A 19,141-nucleotide genomic window follows, 5' to 3' on the forward strand; every position below is an offset into this window, starting at 1 on the left:
TCTGATCTGTCACGTTTGTGTGTGTATATATGCACACACAGACGCTCTTTGTAAATAGCACTGTGGAAGGGTTTTACTAATGGTGGAAGTCATAAACAAAGAAAACCTCTTGAATGAAGATGCTGCTTTATTGTAGTGATGACAGTCCCATTAATGCCTTCTCAGCATCAAGGCCTCTCTGCGTGATAGCTTCTGCATAGTTTAGTTGGCACTGTTGGGTGATCGTCTCTTTTCCTCATTTTCACAGTCTAAGAAACCTTTCAGTTTCCTTGGGAACTTTGGCCTGATTTTACGTGTACGTATTGTTATGTCTTTCAGTTATATTCGTTCTTTGTGCAGTGTGTGCGGCAGCGTAGGAGTGTGGTTGGTTGGCTGGTTTGTTTGTTTGTTGTGGTTGTTTTGTTATTAAAACTCAGCTGCTACTAGCAAGACTCTTCCGTCCTCAGATGGTCCAATATTTTGGCCATCGTGCTGGTAGTTGCACTTTGAGCAAGAAAATCTAATTAATCAGTATGGGGCTTGTACATAGTCACTCCCTTATACCCAGAGTCACCCATAAGCCCAACCAAAACAAAGCTCTGTTTAAAAAACTCTAACTTGCATACCAAGAAATCCTCAGTTAAAACACGTGCTGTACTTAACTTGTATGTTGAAATGAAGGAGAGAAAACCAAAACCTCATTAGAAAAAAGTCTTAGCTTTCTGGCTATGTGTCATGCTGGTTTTACACCTCTTTTTGGCAATAAGGCATTCCTTGGTGAGATTAGCAAGTTATTACTTTAGTATGTATCTAATCTTGAACTTTCTGTCAGTCATGTCTTCAGTTGTGGTTTGTCTATTATAAACAACTGTCTTCATCTTTTAACTTACCTGTTCTTCTGCTGAAGTTTGTGTTTTCATAGATCTAAGTACACAGCAGCGTTATTGGTATGATCATAAGAGCAATATGAGAAACAGAAATGGTGTTTGAACCAAGTAAGTAACGAGTCAAACCTTCACATGCTACAGTAGGGAATGTCTAATGGTCATTCTAAGAATGGTAAGCCTTTCCTAGTCATTCTCCTCCCTTCTCCCCAATATTTTTGACATCTAGGTCGCCAGATACAGTTTTTCCAATGCCATAAGGCCCTCCGATTTGTGTACCAGGCTTTATATTATTCCGTTCATTAAGAGCAGTGTAAATGAATCTTAATTGTCTTTGGCCATGTTCTTGTGCTAGGGCATCTAACTTAATACGCAACAGACTACCTTCAGGACAACTTTTTCCCCACAAAGTAGTATTTTCTATTTTAGAGACTATATCAACAATGACTTTAAGTGGTGATCGTTTTTCTTCCCCAGTGTGCAGCAATATGCTAATTAATGGTTGAAGCTGTTTCCCAAAAGAAGAAAAAGCCCAAATGTATTACATATTTCATTTTTCAATACTTATTTATGGAAGTTCTGGAAATTCTCTCAGTACTTTTAGATAAAGGAGGAGGTGGTCTTAAGATCAGCTTAGTTATTTCTGGGACAAGAGAAGGGTTGTTATTTGGTATGCCATCATTTGAAGTAGACTTGTCCCATTTTCTTAACTGTGGTGTGATGTATTTCAGCTGCTACACCCAGAGACTGGCAGAGGGTGATGCAGGTCTGGCTGTGTTAGGTATCCTCATCCAGCAAAATTGTGATCTGGCCCATAATTGCTAGAGTACCTGTTACTGAGAGTGATTACTTTGCTGAGCTGAAAATTGTGAAGTGTCAAATTGTCTGTCTCTGAGCATTCATCCCATGCTAAAGTCTTCAAAGGATGATACAGGACTGTGGTGCGTTGGAAGAAACGCGTATGGCTTACGGTGCCAAACTGAAGTTAATATTCTAAAATTGGTACCATGCCTTTTTATTGCAGAAATTGTCCTCAGTTCTAGAGAAATGAACTGGCTTTGCAGCTAATAAAACCTTTTTACTGGTAGAAGTTTTCTGGTGTGACAAGGTGTATCCCTGTTAAAATTTAGCATATCACAAGGAAATTATATAACTAAGAATCTTAAAAATTTACAGACCTTTTTATTGATAGGTTTCTGGCAGCATATCCACTTGCATGCAAATAGCCAAGTTAGTTTACAAATTCTAATTTCTTTGCTTAGATAGTGTGTTGTTCATATATAGGAACACACTATACCGTAGGTTAAACGGCTTTTTGAGATGCAGTTGATTGATTGTTTCTTTTAGAATTAAAACCTTTATCAGGTTGGTTCTTAATTTTACACTTTGATAATTATGTAATTAAAATCAGTAATCAGTAATTTTATAAATTTATATGAATGTTAAGAGTTCTTGACTATGCATTGCTAAAGTTAGCGTAGTATTAAAATCATATTTGAGATCTTTTCAGTTCATGCCGTTTGACTTTTGTTTGCTTATGCGATCTGTTCAGCCAAAAACTAACGCCAGGGTGGAAAGAAAGAAAACATTGCTGAAGATTGCTTACAGTGCTCTGAAAGCAGTCCGGAGCTGTTTTGGGCATCTAGTCTGTGCTTTGTTACTGGCTCCTCACTAATACAAAGGTTATCTCCTCTAATCTCCCCTAATGTATGCTCACATAGCTCACATACCTAAGATAATGCGAAGTGCCTTTGTAAACAGTTTAATTTTTTTAGCTCAGAAAGGTGGTTTTTTAGTTTAAAAAGAAAAGGATTGCTCTGATAACAAAACAACATGTTTATAATATCATTAGTTGTATAAAATATGCTGTTTTGGTGATTTTTTTTGAAGACACTGTGTAGTAAACTGTTTGTTTCCGTACTGTTTATTAGTAATTTCAGTCTGATGAAATAAGTGGCCAGAACTCTTATCTTTGAAGATTCTTAAAAAAACACTTCCATTAAAGTTAGACGTCAAAGTAAAGAAAGCCAGAATATACAGTGGTCAATTTCTTGTTGTTCTGTTATATTGTTAGTTTTGTTTGGTTATCTGCTGTTTGATTATTCTTGGAATCTTTTGGGCACGTGAAAATCTTGAGTTGGGTGAAGGGAGAAAAGCTTGTCAGCATGACCTAGTGTGCCATATGCTATATTTATAGCTTGTATGTCACTGAGACCTGAAAGGTAAATAAGAAGGTCTAAACGTGTGTTTTTTTAACACCTGTTCTACAGTTTTTTTTTATTGTTGTTGTTTTTTGTCCTGACTCATAATTTTGGAGATTGGCAGTCTGAAAGTGTTTTGTCCGGCCTTCAAAACCATAAAAATGCATTTCACGATAAAAATGTACCATGCATGCCTCAACCTCCTCAGCAAAACCCCAGTTTTTTTGTTACTGAGCATGAATTCTAGATGAGTAATCATAAAACACTAGTCTTCAAGGATTTGAGGGAAGACATGTTTCATGTCCCAAAGGACTGGCAGTATGAAGGCAAACAAAGGCTGGAATGTCAGTACTTTTCCATACAAGTAAAAATGTGGTTTGCAACTTGTTGCCAATGGCAGGAGTTGTAGAGCTGAAAAATTTCTTGCAATGGTGTCCCAGGACAGTGCTAAGGCAGATTCAGGCTCACCTGCCTGAATTATGCCTGTCTTACAGCTTCTACAGTTATGCATTTTCAGAGATGGTACGCTTTTGCTTCTGAAGGCAGTGTTTAGGAGAGAGAGTGGTTTAGAAACTACCAGTGATTTGAAGGCAGAAGGAACACTTGAAAGAGGAAAGAACCCACTGAAGTCTAGATCCCCAAAGGTGTTAGGTAATTCGTGTTTATCTCCTGCTGAAATCGATGGGTTTTAAGTGTAAGAAACAATATACTACTGAAGTGATCAAGAGAGAGCCTTCTGGAGCAGCAGTGTATGAGCATATCGTCCAAGTTACCTCCTCTAGTTGCCTATTCTTTCTTATTGTAACAGGAAAATGTTGCTCTATTTTTCTTTCCCAGGGTTAGTTACTTGGTTTGGCTTATTTTAGCTTTTCAAGAGAAGTCAACAAATAGCAAATTCGGATAACAGTATGCAGAGCACAGATTCTTGAATGTTCTGTTCGTGGTGTGTAGATTAAAACAAAACAAAACTCTCCTTTAGCTGCAGGCTGCCACAGTTCCAGTGATGATTTGGAGAAATTAATTTTGTTTACGTTCCTAGTAAAGATATCCAGTATGGTAACAGAAAAAGTTTAAACAGATTAATCTTTCCTGCAGTTTCAGAACTATTCATGTCTTTTTCGCTTTACTACTTTACAACAAGTATGTTCTGTGCTCATTCTGCCTTTTCTCTTGGTTATGTGCGAGTTACCTGATCATGTGCAAGCTAACAGTATAAGTAAGACAGAAATCTCTCCTGCTTTAACGTAAATCATATATTGTAAAAAAAAAAAAGCCTGCTTCAGTGCATACTGTATTGTGAAGACTTGGTACTATACAAACAGAATGCGTGGTTAGGTGTTTATAATACTTCATTTTATGAAGTTCAGTCAGGCTCTCCATAAAGTATTTTCATGCTCACTAGGAATTAAAATAAACTTGTGGACTTTTATTTTCCTTAACCTGAGAGGGTAATATTTTTCATAAATATGTAAATTTATTTTCTTGGAAACGCGCCGTGCAGTTCTACATTCCATTTACAGTTTCATAGTTTGATTATAAAGTTGTTATTCAGGCCAGCATGTTCCTTCTTATTCTAACAGGAAAATGTTGCTCTATATTTCTCTTTCCTGGTGTTAGTTACTTTGTACTCATTGAAATGCAGTGCAGATAACTATTTTCTTTTTCCTTTTATTTTAAAGCCTTGAAGAAAGAAGATACCAGCTTTGATGAGGTAGGTTAAATATCTTTGTACCTTATCTAGTTCAGATATGTCTTAGTATTTCTGCCTAATGCTAAAAGGAACTCTTAGATAGTAGTGTTACCACATATGTACATGTTAATGCACGCGTATTGCTTGAACATACTTTCATTTTCCAAGTAACTACCGGACAGATTTGTTTATTGAAGGCTCTAAAGGGAATGCTTGCTTTTTGTATATGATGAAATTGAATGCTGTATGAAAAGCATTCGTGTAAAAATGTTATAGTCAGAGAAAATACTTCATAGAACATTAGCCAAAGTAATTCATAGAATTGTAGATCTGTCCTGTAATAGACAATAAAAACCATCTTTCTTGAGAAAACACCTTATATAAAGTGCTGCTGCATTGACTTCTTGGTATTTGCTGAATATCTCAATTGAGATAGGAAGCAATGATGGATGCTTTGTATGAAACTTAAAAAACCCCCCAACATCAACAAACAAATGGCTAACTGTATGGGTGAAGCTAATATTTGATTATTTTGTGAAGACAGCTTGAGGTCTTGTCCTATCTCCAAAGTGATACAGAGCTTAATTTGTAAAACACCCTGCACACAGTTTGTGTTGACTTTTGCTTATGATAGGCCTTACTTAGAGAGTCAGGTCAACGTGAGTTGTCCTGCAGCGCAAGTTTACACAGTAACAGGTGTAGGTCTTGATATGATTAGCTGTCAGTATTGTGGTCAATGCTTGCTATGCTTCCCTCAACCACCACAGCTGGTAACAAATAGTAATATTTTCATATACTGATGTTACACTTCTGGCATTTCTGTGTCTTCTTCTATATTGCATACAGTAAGTTAAAATCATGGCCGATTAAAGCGAGTTGCTGTGTAATGCCAGATTCGCAGATAAATAAGTGATGGTGTAATGTCCTTGGTGTTGCATAAAATTGGACTTCATCTTTTTCTGAACAGATCACACTAGATTTTAGCCCCTGTGCTCAGATTTGGTAGTAGTGGTAGGAATCTTTTGTGCTTTTCTGAGTGTGTCGTAGAGGATTCTAAGTCAGCTTGACCCCTCCTCAAGGAGTATATTAGGCTCTAGAGTAAAGATCCTGGAGTTGGACTGTGTTTGCAGAAATTCTGTCAGATCACGCAGTGGTCCTGAGTCTTGTAGTTCTGTTATGAGATCGTTAGAATGTGATTCTTCTGTAAAAGTTGCAACGGTGTTTGTAAGTGGTTGGTAGACTTTGAATCATTATTTTACAAATCTGGTCTGTTTCTGTCCCGTACTTTTTTCTGAAGCCTTCGGTGGTATATGTGTGTTATAACCTACCCAATTAGTAACTTCTATTAAACTTGATAAAGAATTTGGAAAGATCAAAATTTATCTATTAAGAGTTAAAAAATGCTGTATTACAAAGCTGGAAATTTTTTTGTGCCTTTCCTAGAATTGTTTATCTACAGGTTGTATGTATTTTCTTTAGCCTTCATTTTCTGTTTGAACGAGAGACAACTTCAGCAAATTCTCTATTTAAATTCAAAGGTTTTTGAAAAAATGTTTCTTTCAAATGTGTTTCTAATGGAATCTGACAGATCATTCACTGACTGCAGTGGTGGCAAGAGAAGGCTGGTGGGAAGGATACACAAAAGAATTTTCTTCTGTCTCCTGTAAATATGGAAGAGCTTGATGTGATGTTATTGTCCTCTGTTCCATAGTTTCATATGACACTTCTTAGAAGAAAGAAAAGTGTGCTTACATTTTTTTTTGGTTGTCCTTGCTGATCTCTTCAAGCTCGGTAAAACAGTTCTTGGAATTATCTAGCTGAAAGTATGAATCAAAGAACAGGCTGTACCACATATCACTTACTTCCTTTCTTTTCAAACATCCTTCAAGCGAAAATATAAAACGGTAACAACAGTATACCTGATTATAATGACACATCCTTCTAAGAGAGAGAATATTGGCAAGCAGAGGAGTGAGCACATTTATTGGTCTCATAAGGCTATACTGAAAAACATTATTAAGACCATACTGTGATGTACAGTGAAAGAAGTCTAGTTTCTGGCTAGTATATGTAGTATTGAGATATAAGGGATGAAGTTATTAAGATAAGAGAGAGGAGTCAGTTACCCAAGCACTGTTTTGCCTCAATTTCTTTGGTCTCTTACTATGAAAAATGACATGGTCCACCACTGAAACTTGCATTGTGTTTAACAAGCAACTTTTTCTCTCTGTACAGTGAAAAGATACTCTTTTTATCCTTTCATGGTATTGAAAGATGCTGGGTATTTTTTTTCCAATGCATGATTTTAATTTCCTTGGGGGGAAATTGGCATGTGAAGTAGGGATTGAACAAGTAGCAATGAACTGAGGGGAAGGACTCTACACTCCTAACACATCAGTAGAGAAGAAGAACTTCTCCTGTTTTTAGCCTTTTAAATTGTGACCAAAGTAACCAGTAGAAAATGCAGGATGGCAGGGGCCTGAAATTTCTGAGGGATAGGGAAAACGGAGTGAAGAGGATGAAGACCTTTCTAAAGCTGCAATGTTTGGGTTTGCAGCCAAGTCAGTTGTCAGATTATTATGCACATTCTAGATGTTGCATCTAGCACTTAATGAGCTGTTCAAGTGTAAAGCAGGTTGAATAAGATCCACTGGACACGGTAGCTCAGAAGTGTACAACACTGTGGGAAATCTTCTTTCCTTTGAAGAGAAACTCCTAAAAATTAAGATATCAAACATGGCAGGCAAGCGTATCACATAATTGCTTTCCGTGGGATATGAAAATAATCCCTTTAGCAAATTAAGACCAAAAAGAGTCATGAACAGCAAAGCCTGTGAATGAATTATGTGATGTTTGCATCATAAATGGATTAAATTTCGTATCTCAGACCTAGAAAATATTTTTAGTTGTTCCAGAAATGTTTTAGGGATCTTTGTTGTACATTTAGACCTGCCCATAAGCTTAGAGTGCAGGAATAGTACAAAGAAATAGTGTAGGATTTGTCACTTTTTGGTACGTGCTGTTATATAGCTTCCATTAAACCTTAACTTAAAAAAATATTGTCTGTAGATACTTGCTATGCTTTACTTCAGTCCATGGGAACACTTGAATTAATGTGGAACTTTCAATTCACTGATAGCTTGTCTACCTTCCTGAGAGCTTATGACATCTTATGACTTACATGAATAACTGAGTAGGATACAGATCTCTTTTTGAATTGCCTTTTATTCAAAGCAGCAAAGAAGTTTTTTTTTAACTTTTACCTTTTCCTTTCCGGCATGCAAACGTTTACTAGCCACATTGTGGCAAATGGAACGTGGGCCTGTTCCAATACCTACTCAAATTAGTGGAAAAACTCTCATTGGTTTGAATGGTTTGTGGATCAGATTCTTTTATCATGAAATATCTAATTGAAATTCAGGGTTGCGGGGGAGGGCTGTTCTTGCCTGTTTTCAAGGTTAGTTTATTTGAGTGAGGGACAGTAAGGCACAATTTTTCTTCTCCTCTTGTGTCCCAAAATGTCATTACCTGCTCTCTGAAGAAAGCAAACTGTAACATGGAATTGCCCTTCTTTTCAAAGCAAACTAAAGTAAACCTAAGGAACTTCCTTTCCTTCTGATTGTAGGTTCTGGCATAGAAAGTGTCCCGTTCATTCTTTTAGGCAAAATGTTGAAGACAGTGATTATGTGCCATTTTCTGCATCATATCTACTCTGGATAGCAAGATAAATGATGAACACCTCTGAGATATTGTATGATGTGCAATGAGCTGTTTATAAAATGTTTGGCCCGTGAGTGAACAACTTACTTGTGCTCAAATAGTTTTTGCTCTGTGAAAGTGTAGAGTAATAACTTCTAACTATGCACGATTGCTTTGATGTGTTTGGACCTTTATCACGACAAGGACTTAGGGAATTTGTCCAGTGTGTCTTGTAATGGTGGAACTATTTTCTTGTTCACTCGGATGAATGTGATCAAGACCAGTAACGTGTGGTTGAATTGCACCATATTTATTGGAGGGACACCCACTGTTCATATCATGACTCATCTCATCACAACTCTGGTAACCTGTTCCTTTGGTTACCTACTTGCTCTTGTTGTTTATTTCTAAATTGTTGTAGAAGTCAGTCTCTAGATGTTGGTTCTTGTCCCTATGTTGTTAGTGGTTTCATTAAGCACTTAAGTTGTGGTTTAAGACCTTCAGTCGTATGTATAACACTAGGTAAATTAATATCAATATCATTATGAAATCAAATCCAAATAATCTCAAGCCTCAAAATCAATATGAATTGCTAGGATTGTTGCCTTATGTGGTGTAGGAGCACCTCAGAGAAATAACTGTTGAGTGGCTTCCTTAAGAAATCAGGGTACTGTGGTTGTCCCTGCTACACACGTAATACATTCCAACTCCACCCAGCAACTTTGAAGTTGATCAGTACTGGACTCCTAGAAACTTGATGAAAGCATGTAGCTGGCTGAAGCACAGAGATGAGAATTTCCTCTGCTGGGAAAGCTGGAATGCAAGATCTTATAAGTATAGGAGAGTCAATGTGGAAGAGAAATATTGTGAATACCCTGTCCTCAGGAAAATCCTTAGTATTCCTTTACTCCCTACTATGTTGAGAGACTCCAACTATGAGGAAGACAAATTTCATTTATTCTGCTACACGTGGAACAACTTGTGTGTGTTTAAAGTGGAAGCATGTGAAAGGGGAAAGAGCCTTGCCAGGCTACTACTTGATTCTGTCATGTGCTCTCCCTTGCTCTTGCTCTCCCACTTGCTTACTCTCTCAAAAAACAAACACTGACGCACAAAAACAAAAGGCTGTTCTTTCTGTGGGATGTTGTCATGAAGAATGTCATAGTTTAAAGGAAGCCCATCTCTGAACCAGAACGGTTACCTAGAGAAAGTTTTGAATTTGAGGAGTTAAAAGGAGTGATGTAGTAGAAAAAGTGGAGCTTTAATGAACACATAAGAGGAGTTTAAAGGCAATAATATGCAATAGTGACAGGAGGTACCTAATACACTAAAGATTTGTGCATTTTTTCCAACTTTTTGTAGTAAGTAGCTTGGGAGAAGAGTGCATGTGAGAAGTACAGATATGCAATTTTATCTTTAATTCCTCCTTCTGGAGGACAGGAGCTAGATTATGGGAACCTTCTCTCCAACTCTTTACTTTCAATAAAGGCATGGAGGAGAAAGAAGGAATTTTTGCCCTCATGGGACTTAGTGTTACTTTGTAGGATCTTTGAATAGGCTTTGGTTACTTCACTCCAGGAAGACTTAAAAACGTGGGGTTGGTGTGTGATAGCCTTTGGGAAAAACCTGTGATACAGGTGGTTTTGGAAGCGTGCTTGCTATTCCTCCTTCTTGGGTGAGATAATTCTTGAGTGGTCAACATACTGTCAAATCATTACAAGCCATGGCTTAGTTGTCTGCTTCTTGATTATTTCATTCACATTTAGGAAGCAGTAGCTTGGTGACTACTGAACTGCTTTATGTGGTGGAAAATTTCCAGAGAAGTGGCTGGAATAAGTGTTTTATGGGTAATGTTTATAGATGGTCTGAAAACCTTTGAGGAAGAGGTTATCCGTAGCCTTGACTTAGGGTATGTGATAGTTCTGATACAGACCTCAGCTTAATGCTAGGTTGAGCAGGTAACATAAGGATATCAGTTATAACATGTGACTAAAGGCTGATGGGAAGAGGATTTAAGAAGTAGTGATAGGAAAAAACCCCAACTAAATCTAATCTGGAAAACAAACAGAAACATAGGTGTCAAAGCAGTGTCTAAAGAAAACTGAGAAGTTGGGTCAGAAAATCTTCATCTAGTGATTTAAGTTAGCTTGCCAAATGTGTAGCAATGTGGTTAGGGTCTTGAGAGATGGGTCCATTCAGATATTCGTTGCAAAGTAAAAGACAGGGAAGATAATTCTGGGCAGAAGATAATATTGGAAGCTGTTGCTTGTGAAGTATTGCTTGGGACATGACACAGGCAAAAAATCTTCTGGGGAAAGGTGAAAACTCAACAATGTAATCTGATGCTTTCTGCGTGAAGCCCATCTACGTTTATGTAATTCAGATTTACAGCAAGGAATAATGTCAGGTAGTGATATTTCCAGCCCACCACCTTTGAGAGGGAGGAAGGATGGCGATAACATTGTCTTGTGAGCCATTCTGTTACATGGGAGATACCTAGGAGATGGCTTGGTGGGTTTGTGTGCTTACCTCTCCTATCTCCACTTTTCTTCCCCCGCATACCATTGCTTAGACTACTGAGGATCTTCTGTTGGTGCAGCGCTTCCCTAGAGGCAGGTGGCTTGGAGACCAGCTTGCCTGCAGATTTACAGATAGCTGTTGCCATGTGCCAGTATCTGAGGCCAGTCTAGTGAAGTATGATTCTGACTCATGTCACCAGTTCTTTGGACTGTTGTGTGAGGGGAATACATGGGTATTTGTAGCTTGGTGGTACAAACAGTTCAGTTCTTACAAAGTCATTCTCTCAGCTGCTTGAACTTCTTTAGCTGAACCAGGGAATAATCTTTCCTCTTGACAATAGTGAGGACTGACAATAGTATTAGCAAATGTGTTCAGGTGAGTGGGAGAACGAAGAGGATGGAGTGGAGGAAAGGGCAAATATTGCCGTTTTGCTAGAGTGTGGCAGTTTCTTATTTGATTAGCTGTGTGACATGCACTTATCAGTTGTAAAAATACTTGTTTGTGAAACTTGCTGTGGCTTAAAAACATGCCTAGGACAGCCTCACATTATTACAAATTTTCTTTGGTTTATATGGCTAAATTAGGGTTTCTTATCATTTCCATGTACTGCCTTGCATGTGGAAGAAAGCATGATTCTGGACAACAGGAGACACTAAAGAATCAGGTCTAGGTGACCGTCATGCAAGTTAATAGGTAATTGACAGGTGGCAGAAAAGCTGGCAAGCAAAACTAACTGGAGAGTGACTGTTCTGGTGTGTGCAGCTTTAAAGCTTTGAAGCAGAATCAAGGCTATTTGGAAGGTTTTTAGATTTACTTGACAGTGACCTTTATTCATTCAGAACAGGAGGTTTTTTTGTTGCTGTTGGTAGTGGGTAAGCTGGTTTTAAGAGACCCAAGTTTGAGAACTTATTTCTCTCATGCTCAGGGAAGAGTTTTCATCTCAGAGCATCACTTAAATGTGTCGAGCAGCAGAAATTTACCTAGGGTGGTTTGACTTTTTGTCTGAGCCACTGGTGTGCTGAGTTGTGTGTTCTAACTGGCATGTTCTGCAGAATGCATCCAGTTACTTTTCAAAAAGTATATAGTATTTCTATGGGGTAAGAAGAAAAGATTAAATCAGTTGTAAATGTGAAACTGCTTACTCCCCTTCTCTGCCTTCTCCTGCCCTATGGATGCTGGACGGAAGAAGGGTTTGTGTTACTAGTTGAAATCTATATGTCACTTACGTTTTCTCTGAAAGCAGATGAACTTTATGGGAGGCTCACCTTCAGGTCTTAAAGATAAGCTTGAGTGATTCAGATTATTTCAAAATAAACCATGGGATACTGTAAAAACAAAAATGGTTTTTCTTTTTTTTGAAGAGGGGAAAAAAATCCTTACTTGTTACCTGAGAACATGTTGTAACGTATTGTAAGCCCTTCTAAGTTTAGGAGTTCCAAAAGAACAGACTTGGTGGGGAGGTGTTCCTTCTCACTCCACAGCAGTACAGTGAAATCCTGTTGCCAAAAGGAGATGAACTCTGCTAGTTGTCACTTTCTGATTTGAAGCAAAAGAGTGGAAGTTCATCTGAATCTACATCTCTGGCAGTGATCTTGTGAGGATCTGGCCAAAATGTTGACATATTAAAGCTGTAACCTTTGTTCTGACCTGCAGACAAATGTAGATATCAGAGAAGCATTGCAAAATGAGAGGAATTTTCAGGCCTACTTTTTTCACTTGCGCATGCATTTTTTCATGTTGCATGTTCCTGTGGATTAAATGAGAAGGTATATGCATTTGAGAGATGTGGAATCTGAATGCGGGCTATTAATATTTTGAACTATGCTTATGTGTAAATCTGGCTCTCTGCTTTCTTGGGATACATGGGATGTAGTAATTTATTGACAGATTAAATGAAATGGAATAACAAAACAATGTATGCTACATATTGTATCAGTAGATTCTTGTCCTTGACCTTGCTGGCCAGTGTCCCAGTTGCAAGAAGAGGAGTAATCCTGTGACTTGCTTGATGGGTTTGTCTTTTTCACCTTCCTTGTACTCAGTCTTTATTTTTTGCCTTTTTTTTTCTTCTTTCTTCCAAGTCACAATATTAACATCCACATGACTATATTTAATATTTTAGTTCTCACAGAAGAATCTAAATGAAACTGTTTTCTGTCTGCTTTTTTAACTTTCCTGAGAAATTCTGCATGTGTGATGCCTTCTCTTTGGTGTCTTACAATGTCACTCACATCTCTGTATTTGAAGGATCCCACCCACAGCAACCAAGGGTATGAGTCAACTGACATCTCTTGCTATTTATATGGAATGGGTAAGAAGGAGAGAGTGCAGGTTATCACCAGCTTATTTAAGCAAAATAATATTGTTTTGCGCATACAAACTCTATTTTGGTAATATTAAGGCCTAAAGAAATTGCTGTTGCCTTACAGCTCTTTTTCTCTGTCTATTATATTCTAGTATTTGTTTAGCTTTTTTCTCTTCCAGTAAAGCATTCTACTTCAGTGACAGTTGAGTCACAGTCTTGCTAGTACTTCTTTTGTTCTTTTCAGGTATGACAATTCTCTTTATAGAGATTGATAATTCAAACTTCTGTATAATAGATTGTTTAAATGTGAAACATTGGAAATGATTTAATAAGTAGAAATGAGAGTTCTATCCTTCTAGAATGCTGCTGAAAACTTAGCGGTCTTGCTGCTGTCATTTGTCTGAGAGAGCATGTAATGTTCATTAGAAACGATTCCAAATAACAACTGGAACTATTTGTGTTTGGCTTCTCCTGAGCTAGTTACTTCATCAGAATTAAGCTTCTCTGTAGGATCTGGATTTTTCACCTTTTTGAATCTTAAGAAATAAAAGCAAAGTGACTAGCTTTAGATCTTACTCCATACTTTGTAAGACAGGAAAACAAGTGGCTCAAGAGTTTTGTTCCCTACTGTCATGTGCTTGATAAGCTTTTTTGTTTTTTTGTATATGAACTTTCTCTTAGTTTTTAGTCTGATAACTCACACTCTACAAAAAGATTTTCTTCCACATATATGTGTTTGAGGGAGTTTTCTTGTTCCTTTTAATGAGGGTAAAATGGATTTCTTGTTACCCGTGGATTCTTAATTGTACAGAATCATGCTCAGCACTATTTTACTTATAATTATTCTTTGATTACCCTTTCCTTCAGTGAAACCTGGCAAACTATGCATTCAGACTAAGGCATGGATTGTGGCCACAGTGATCCTAAAATTGTACTGGAGGCTGGCTTCATGCTGTTCTTGGATTTGTTTTCTGACTTTCATCTTGGAAATTCAGCAGTCTGAAAAAAAATTGTTTGAGGTCACTTGCTGTGATTAGTTAGGTCATATATGCTCTTCAGCTTTGAAATCTGGGAGGGTTTCTGTTATCCAAAGTATGTTGCAAGAAATATTGTTGAGACTTAAATTACGACCCTCTCAGCTGAAGTATTTTTCCTTGCTGTTTTGTTAGACGGTTATAGAAAGCAGTTTAGAGAGTGTATTGGAAGACATGTTGAACCTAATTGGTATCCCCTGTTTTTTATCTCCACCTCCCTATTAACATACAGCAATTGTTACTTACTGATAGAGGAACAAGATTTTCATACACGTAGTTATTTTTTGGGAAGTTCTTTTGTTAACTTCCCCCCTTCCCAAAGTCTGGGACTGGTTTCTCCAGCCACTTCTATATCTTTTGGAATTACTAACCCTCTTATTGTAACTGTTTCTGGTTTTATTTTACTTTTATCCAGTAATGTGACTAAAACTGCATCATTGCCCACATACAGTTTCAGTAGGTGTCAGTTAACTCTGAGGCATATGGTTCTTTGATTTCTTCTGTTTTTTTCTGTCTTGTGCTGTTTTTCTTTATAGCTTAGTCTCAGTTGAATTAACAGTATTCACCGTTTCATCTTTCTTCCATTTGTCTTTTTTGTTTTTTTTAAGCTGGTATTGTTGCCTTGCCAGTGGTGAAAAGGATGCTACTGAAGTGCTTGGCAGTTCTTGAGGCAGCTGCAGAGAGCATTGGAGCACGGCCAGAGAGTGGGAGCTGCGTGTCCTGAACTGAGTGGCCAGGGAGAGGGGGCAAGCACTGGCGGGCTTTATTCAGGCTGTGGCAACCGAGAGAACGGCAGCACTGATGTAAAGTGCAGTTCGGTGACATACATTTATTTGCTTTGTAAACAGCCAGTCTTATGAAATGATCTCCAACCTGCTCTGCTTCAGTGATACCGACTACTGATGTAGTTTTACAGTTAAAATAGCAATCTTTTACACCTTTGCTAAAAAATAAAAATTTAGTAATTTTTTTTAAGCTTACCCATGCAAGTTATCCAGGCAGTGCCATTTCTTGGGTTCGTTATCATTCTTACCATGCCTTGCCTTGTTTAGCTGTGTGAAGTTTCTCATGACTGCAGGTTTGCTCTGTTTGGAGGAAGGAGGGGGGAGCTTTGATTTATCTTGGCTGCTCATGTTGAGAGAAGTACCAGATAGAAACAGGATGTTGCAGGCTTCTCATGCTGACCTTGGAGATGCACAGGATTCCAGAAACTGGAGAAGAACATCTGGAGAGATATTTATTTATTTAGTAGTGTAGTATGGCTCATCTAAATGTGATGTGTCTGGCCATTGTCAAGTTGTAACAGAATCTCGGAGAAGATGAAGGAGTATGCTTAATTTATGTGCGCTTCAAAAGGACATGTTACAGAACTTCCAAGACATTCTCTATTCAAACCAATACGAAAATGTAATTTTTATTTTTGAAAGTAAGATTGCAGTAACTAAGAAGTTGTGAGGTAGAATAAGTACATATATTTTTCATAAACTAAAACAAGGTCTTTTCTGTGGTACAGAGAGAGTGCTTAATCATGCCCAATATATGGATATTAAGACAATGGTAAAGATCATAGATTGAACCCAATGTAATGATATTCAGCAAAATGGTATTTCAAAAAAAAAATCTAAGTTATTTTGATGGATGTTTTCCATCTTAGGGAAAAAATTTCCAATATACCTGAACAAAATTTACAGGGAAGCTGGAACTGTTTTTCTGAAATTCTGTCTTTTGCATTTATTTCAGCAAAGTTCTAATTGAGATCTTCTGTCAGGTTTATTGCCAGCTCTATTAATTTTTTGTTTTTACAGAAGTGGGGTGGAAATGACATAGATTTTCACAGTTAAAGCGATGTTTCATTTTGGTGCCACCTGTTAAAGGGGAGGGGGAGCTAAGACACCTATTTGGAGCTATGCCCATATAATCTAGTGAAGCTCATGAGTATGTTCAAGACCCATTAACAAGGAGATGAGTCCTGGAGGTCTGTCCAAGAGGCTGCTATGGTTTGGTCATGATGGAGGACTTTGTCGGGAGCAGATGTTCTACCGTGACTAGATCCTTATCCTGCAGAATTTTGTTAATCAGATTTTGTTCAGTTTCTATCTTTCATGACAAATATAGAGAAGCGTTCCTGGAGAAGAAGGAAAGAATGGAAAAAAATGTATTTTTTCTAAAGAACAGGTATAGAATTAGAGTTATTTAGTGACATTCTATTAATTGTACTCTAAATTTGCTTCTTACCTTTGTTTGAAATTTTATCCACTGTATAGCAAGCTGCTTTCTTACTGCGGTCTGGTTGAAGCTTCTTGCATCATTTTGTCACAAGCAGTTGACTTTATTGGTTATGTCATATATAAAACTTGAAATGTTTCTGTAAGGAGTGATGATTTACTTCCTGTGCAGTTCTGTACAGTGTGTTACACGTATTTGTGGTTCAAGTTCTAAACAGAATTTAAGAGGTACTACTTCAAAGCACTTGTTTATAAAAGCTTTAAAAAATCCAAAGATTGAGAGAAGATTCTCTAGAACATTTGTAACTAAAAGCTTATTTTCCAAAGCACTTTCCTATCCACAGCTCATCTGCCTGAGGCACCTGGGGAGAGGCCTTCTGTTTCTCTCGGACCCTAACAGTTGGTACTGTAGAAAAGCAAGTAACGCAGTCTTATTGCTGGTTTTAGATTTTATTCTTTTCTCCTATTATCTGAATGCATAACTTCCCCTCATCTCCTGTTTCCATGAGGAATTAAATAAAAAGGGGGTGGAGGAGACTTTTGTGCTGTTAGTTTTTATTAACATACATGTACGTGGGTTTAAGCTTCTCCTTATTCTCCTTATTCCTTATTCTTCAGTGATGTTAGTTTCGAAAGTGAGAGAGTCTGAAGAAGTAACCTACAGATGGAAAAGGCCTGTATTTATGAAACTCTGAAAGGACTGTATGTTCTCATCAGAAATAAAGCTTCTTTCCCTTGGGGTTATGCTTTCCTAGGAAACTTCTGGAGACATTTTGGAGCTCCTGATAATTTATCTGGAATGAGGAAACATTTCCTCCTAAAAGCATCAGAGTACAAGTAAGCTTTCTCCGTGGAGGAAAATTCTGCACTGTGTGTCAATATTTCCCTTTTTAAAGCACACTCTTAAAGATGGGGGAAGGACAGTGTTAGAGGGGTGTGAACAACCCTCTTCATTTTTGCATCTGACTCGTAATGCTTTTAGGTGGTGTGGGGGGTGGGGGGGAAGATCCTGACTTTAATATGTGGTTCTTCCTCCAGTAGCTTAGGGGAAGAGGGGAATATGCCATCACATTTATTATCTATTCTCTGGAGTTGTTTTCATGGTTCTCTAATTTAGTTTTTCTTTAGATATGTTTCAGCCTCTGCTTAAATATGCATCACGTGGAATTGTATGGAGCAAGTCCAGGCTAATTGAAACCTCTCAAATCTTGGTCTAGAGTGTGATCTTTAAATGCTTCCTACCATGAATTGCTCTGCTTGTGGGCTTGTTCCTGAAATGTTTCCCGTTTTGGAACTGCCATTAGCATTAAGAAATATCATGTGGAAAAAATAGTTGTGGAACCAGATTCTAACCAGAAATACTCATTTCATCTTATTGGCTGTCACCAGGACTCCTGGTTGTAATTCTGGCTTTAACAGTTCAGGGTGTAACCCTTGATTTCTAGGAATGAGTCTGAGTTGATGATGAAAATAGGGCTGTGTTCTCTGTGTGAAAAGGTTATATTGTATCTGTAACTTATTTGTCTATGCATGCAAAACTGCTGCCAACACCAGTGAAGCACAGCTGGATGACCTCTATTTCTGAAAGCATGGCGTACATCTAAGATTGGCACGTGATCACATTACGTTCAGGGGTAAATTGTCTTATGTGAAGTTGCATTTGTTTGGTATTGCCCCTTTACGTGCTCTTATTGTGGTATAGTTGCCATTCTGCAAGAGTAGGACAGCTTGCGTCCTGGAGACTTGTTTATGAAGCTCTGTCTTGAGTAGCTTGCTGCTTCTGTTTAAGAGTTCAGAAAATTGTATTCACTGTGCTAAAAAATGGTACCTTTAGGTTGCTGTTTGATCAAATTTGGGACACTTTAAAACACGGCCATAATTAATTGTACTGTAAAAAAGAACTATTGTAAATTAGTAGTTTTAGGAGAAGGGAGTAAATTATACTTTTGCTGTATAGTTTTGGAAAGAAAAATATGAATTAATAAATGACATGACTGTAATTAATTAATGATCCCTCAGAGAGGATTTGCTCCCAAACTAGCTAATTACTGTCTAAAATACTAAAAAATGAATCCCAAAGCACATAATGAAAAATCAGTCATGGGTTAATGAATCCTGGTGACTGAAACAGATTGTTTTTGTCTTAATGGCTGAAGTTAACAACTGAGACAAATGATAAAATGCAAAACAAAACTCCAGTGTTTAGGTGCATTTTGGCATTTCTGAATTAATGTACTCTGCTGTGCCACTGAAAACATCATAAAGCTCTTACCAGAATTAGCCTGAGCTATAAATGCAATGTGATTACTTTTTTATTATTATTAGCAGTAGCTGATATAGACAGGAACTCAAATCCATCATCTCTACCTTTTCTGTTATCCCTCTTTAATCTTTTGCTGTGTCTGTTACTTTTCTCCCTTTGCGGATAGACTTTTAGATCTCTTTAATTTGATCACAAGAATGCATTCAAGAAACTTTGTGTTCTGTTAATCTAGATGGGGTCATCAGTTTAAGTACCTTTTAATAAACAGGTCACCATGTGTTTTTCTGTTGGATTCATATTATTGGTAACTGCAACAGATTTTAGTGTTGGGTTCCTAAGTT

At 37.5% G+C, this 19,141-nt stretch overlaps 1 protein-coding gene across 4 annotated transcripts in view; it reads left to right on the forward strand.

Annotated features, from left to right (window-relative positions):
• The window catches only part of CDK14 (cyclin dependent kinase 14), a 330,859-nt gene that overhangs the window by 2,081 nt on the left and 309,637 nt on the right, over positions 1-19,141 (forward strand). For 3 of the 4 annotated variants that reach the window (XM_064506052.1, XM_064506050.1, XM_064506048.1), the window contains exon 2: positions 4,744-4,775. The exons of the other annotated variant lie outside the window; for it this stretch is intronic. In XM_064506052.1, coding sequence (XP_064362122.1) covers positions 4,744-4,775 — 32 coding nt within the window. The remainder of the gene's footprint in view (positions 1-4,743; positions 4,776-19,141) is intronic. 4 annotated transcript variants of the gene reach the window in all.

The sequence above is a fragment of the Dromaius novaehollandiae genome, chromosome 2 (genome assembly GCF_036370855.1).
Source record: "Dromaius novaehollandiae isolate bDroNov1 chromosome 2, bDroNov1.hap1, whole genome shotgun sequence".
NCBI classification, from domain to species: Eukaryota; Metazoa; Chordata; class Aves; order Casuariiformes; family Dromaiidae; genus Dromaius; species Dromaius novaehollandiae.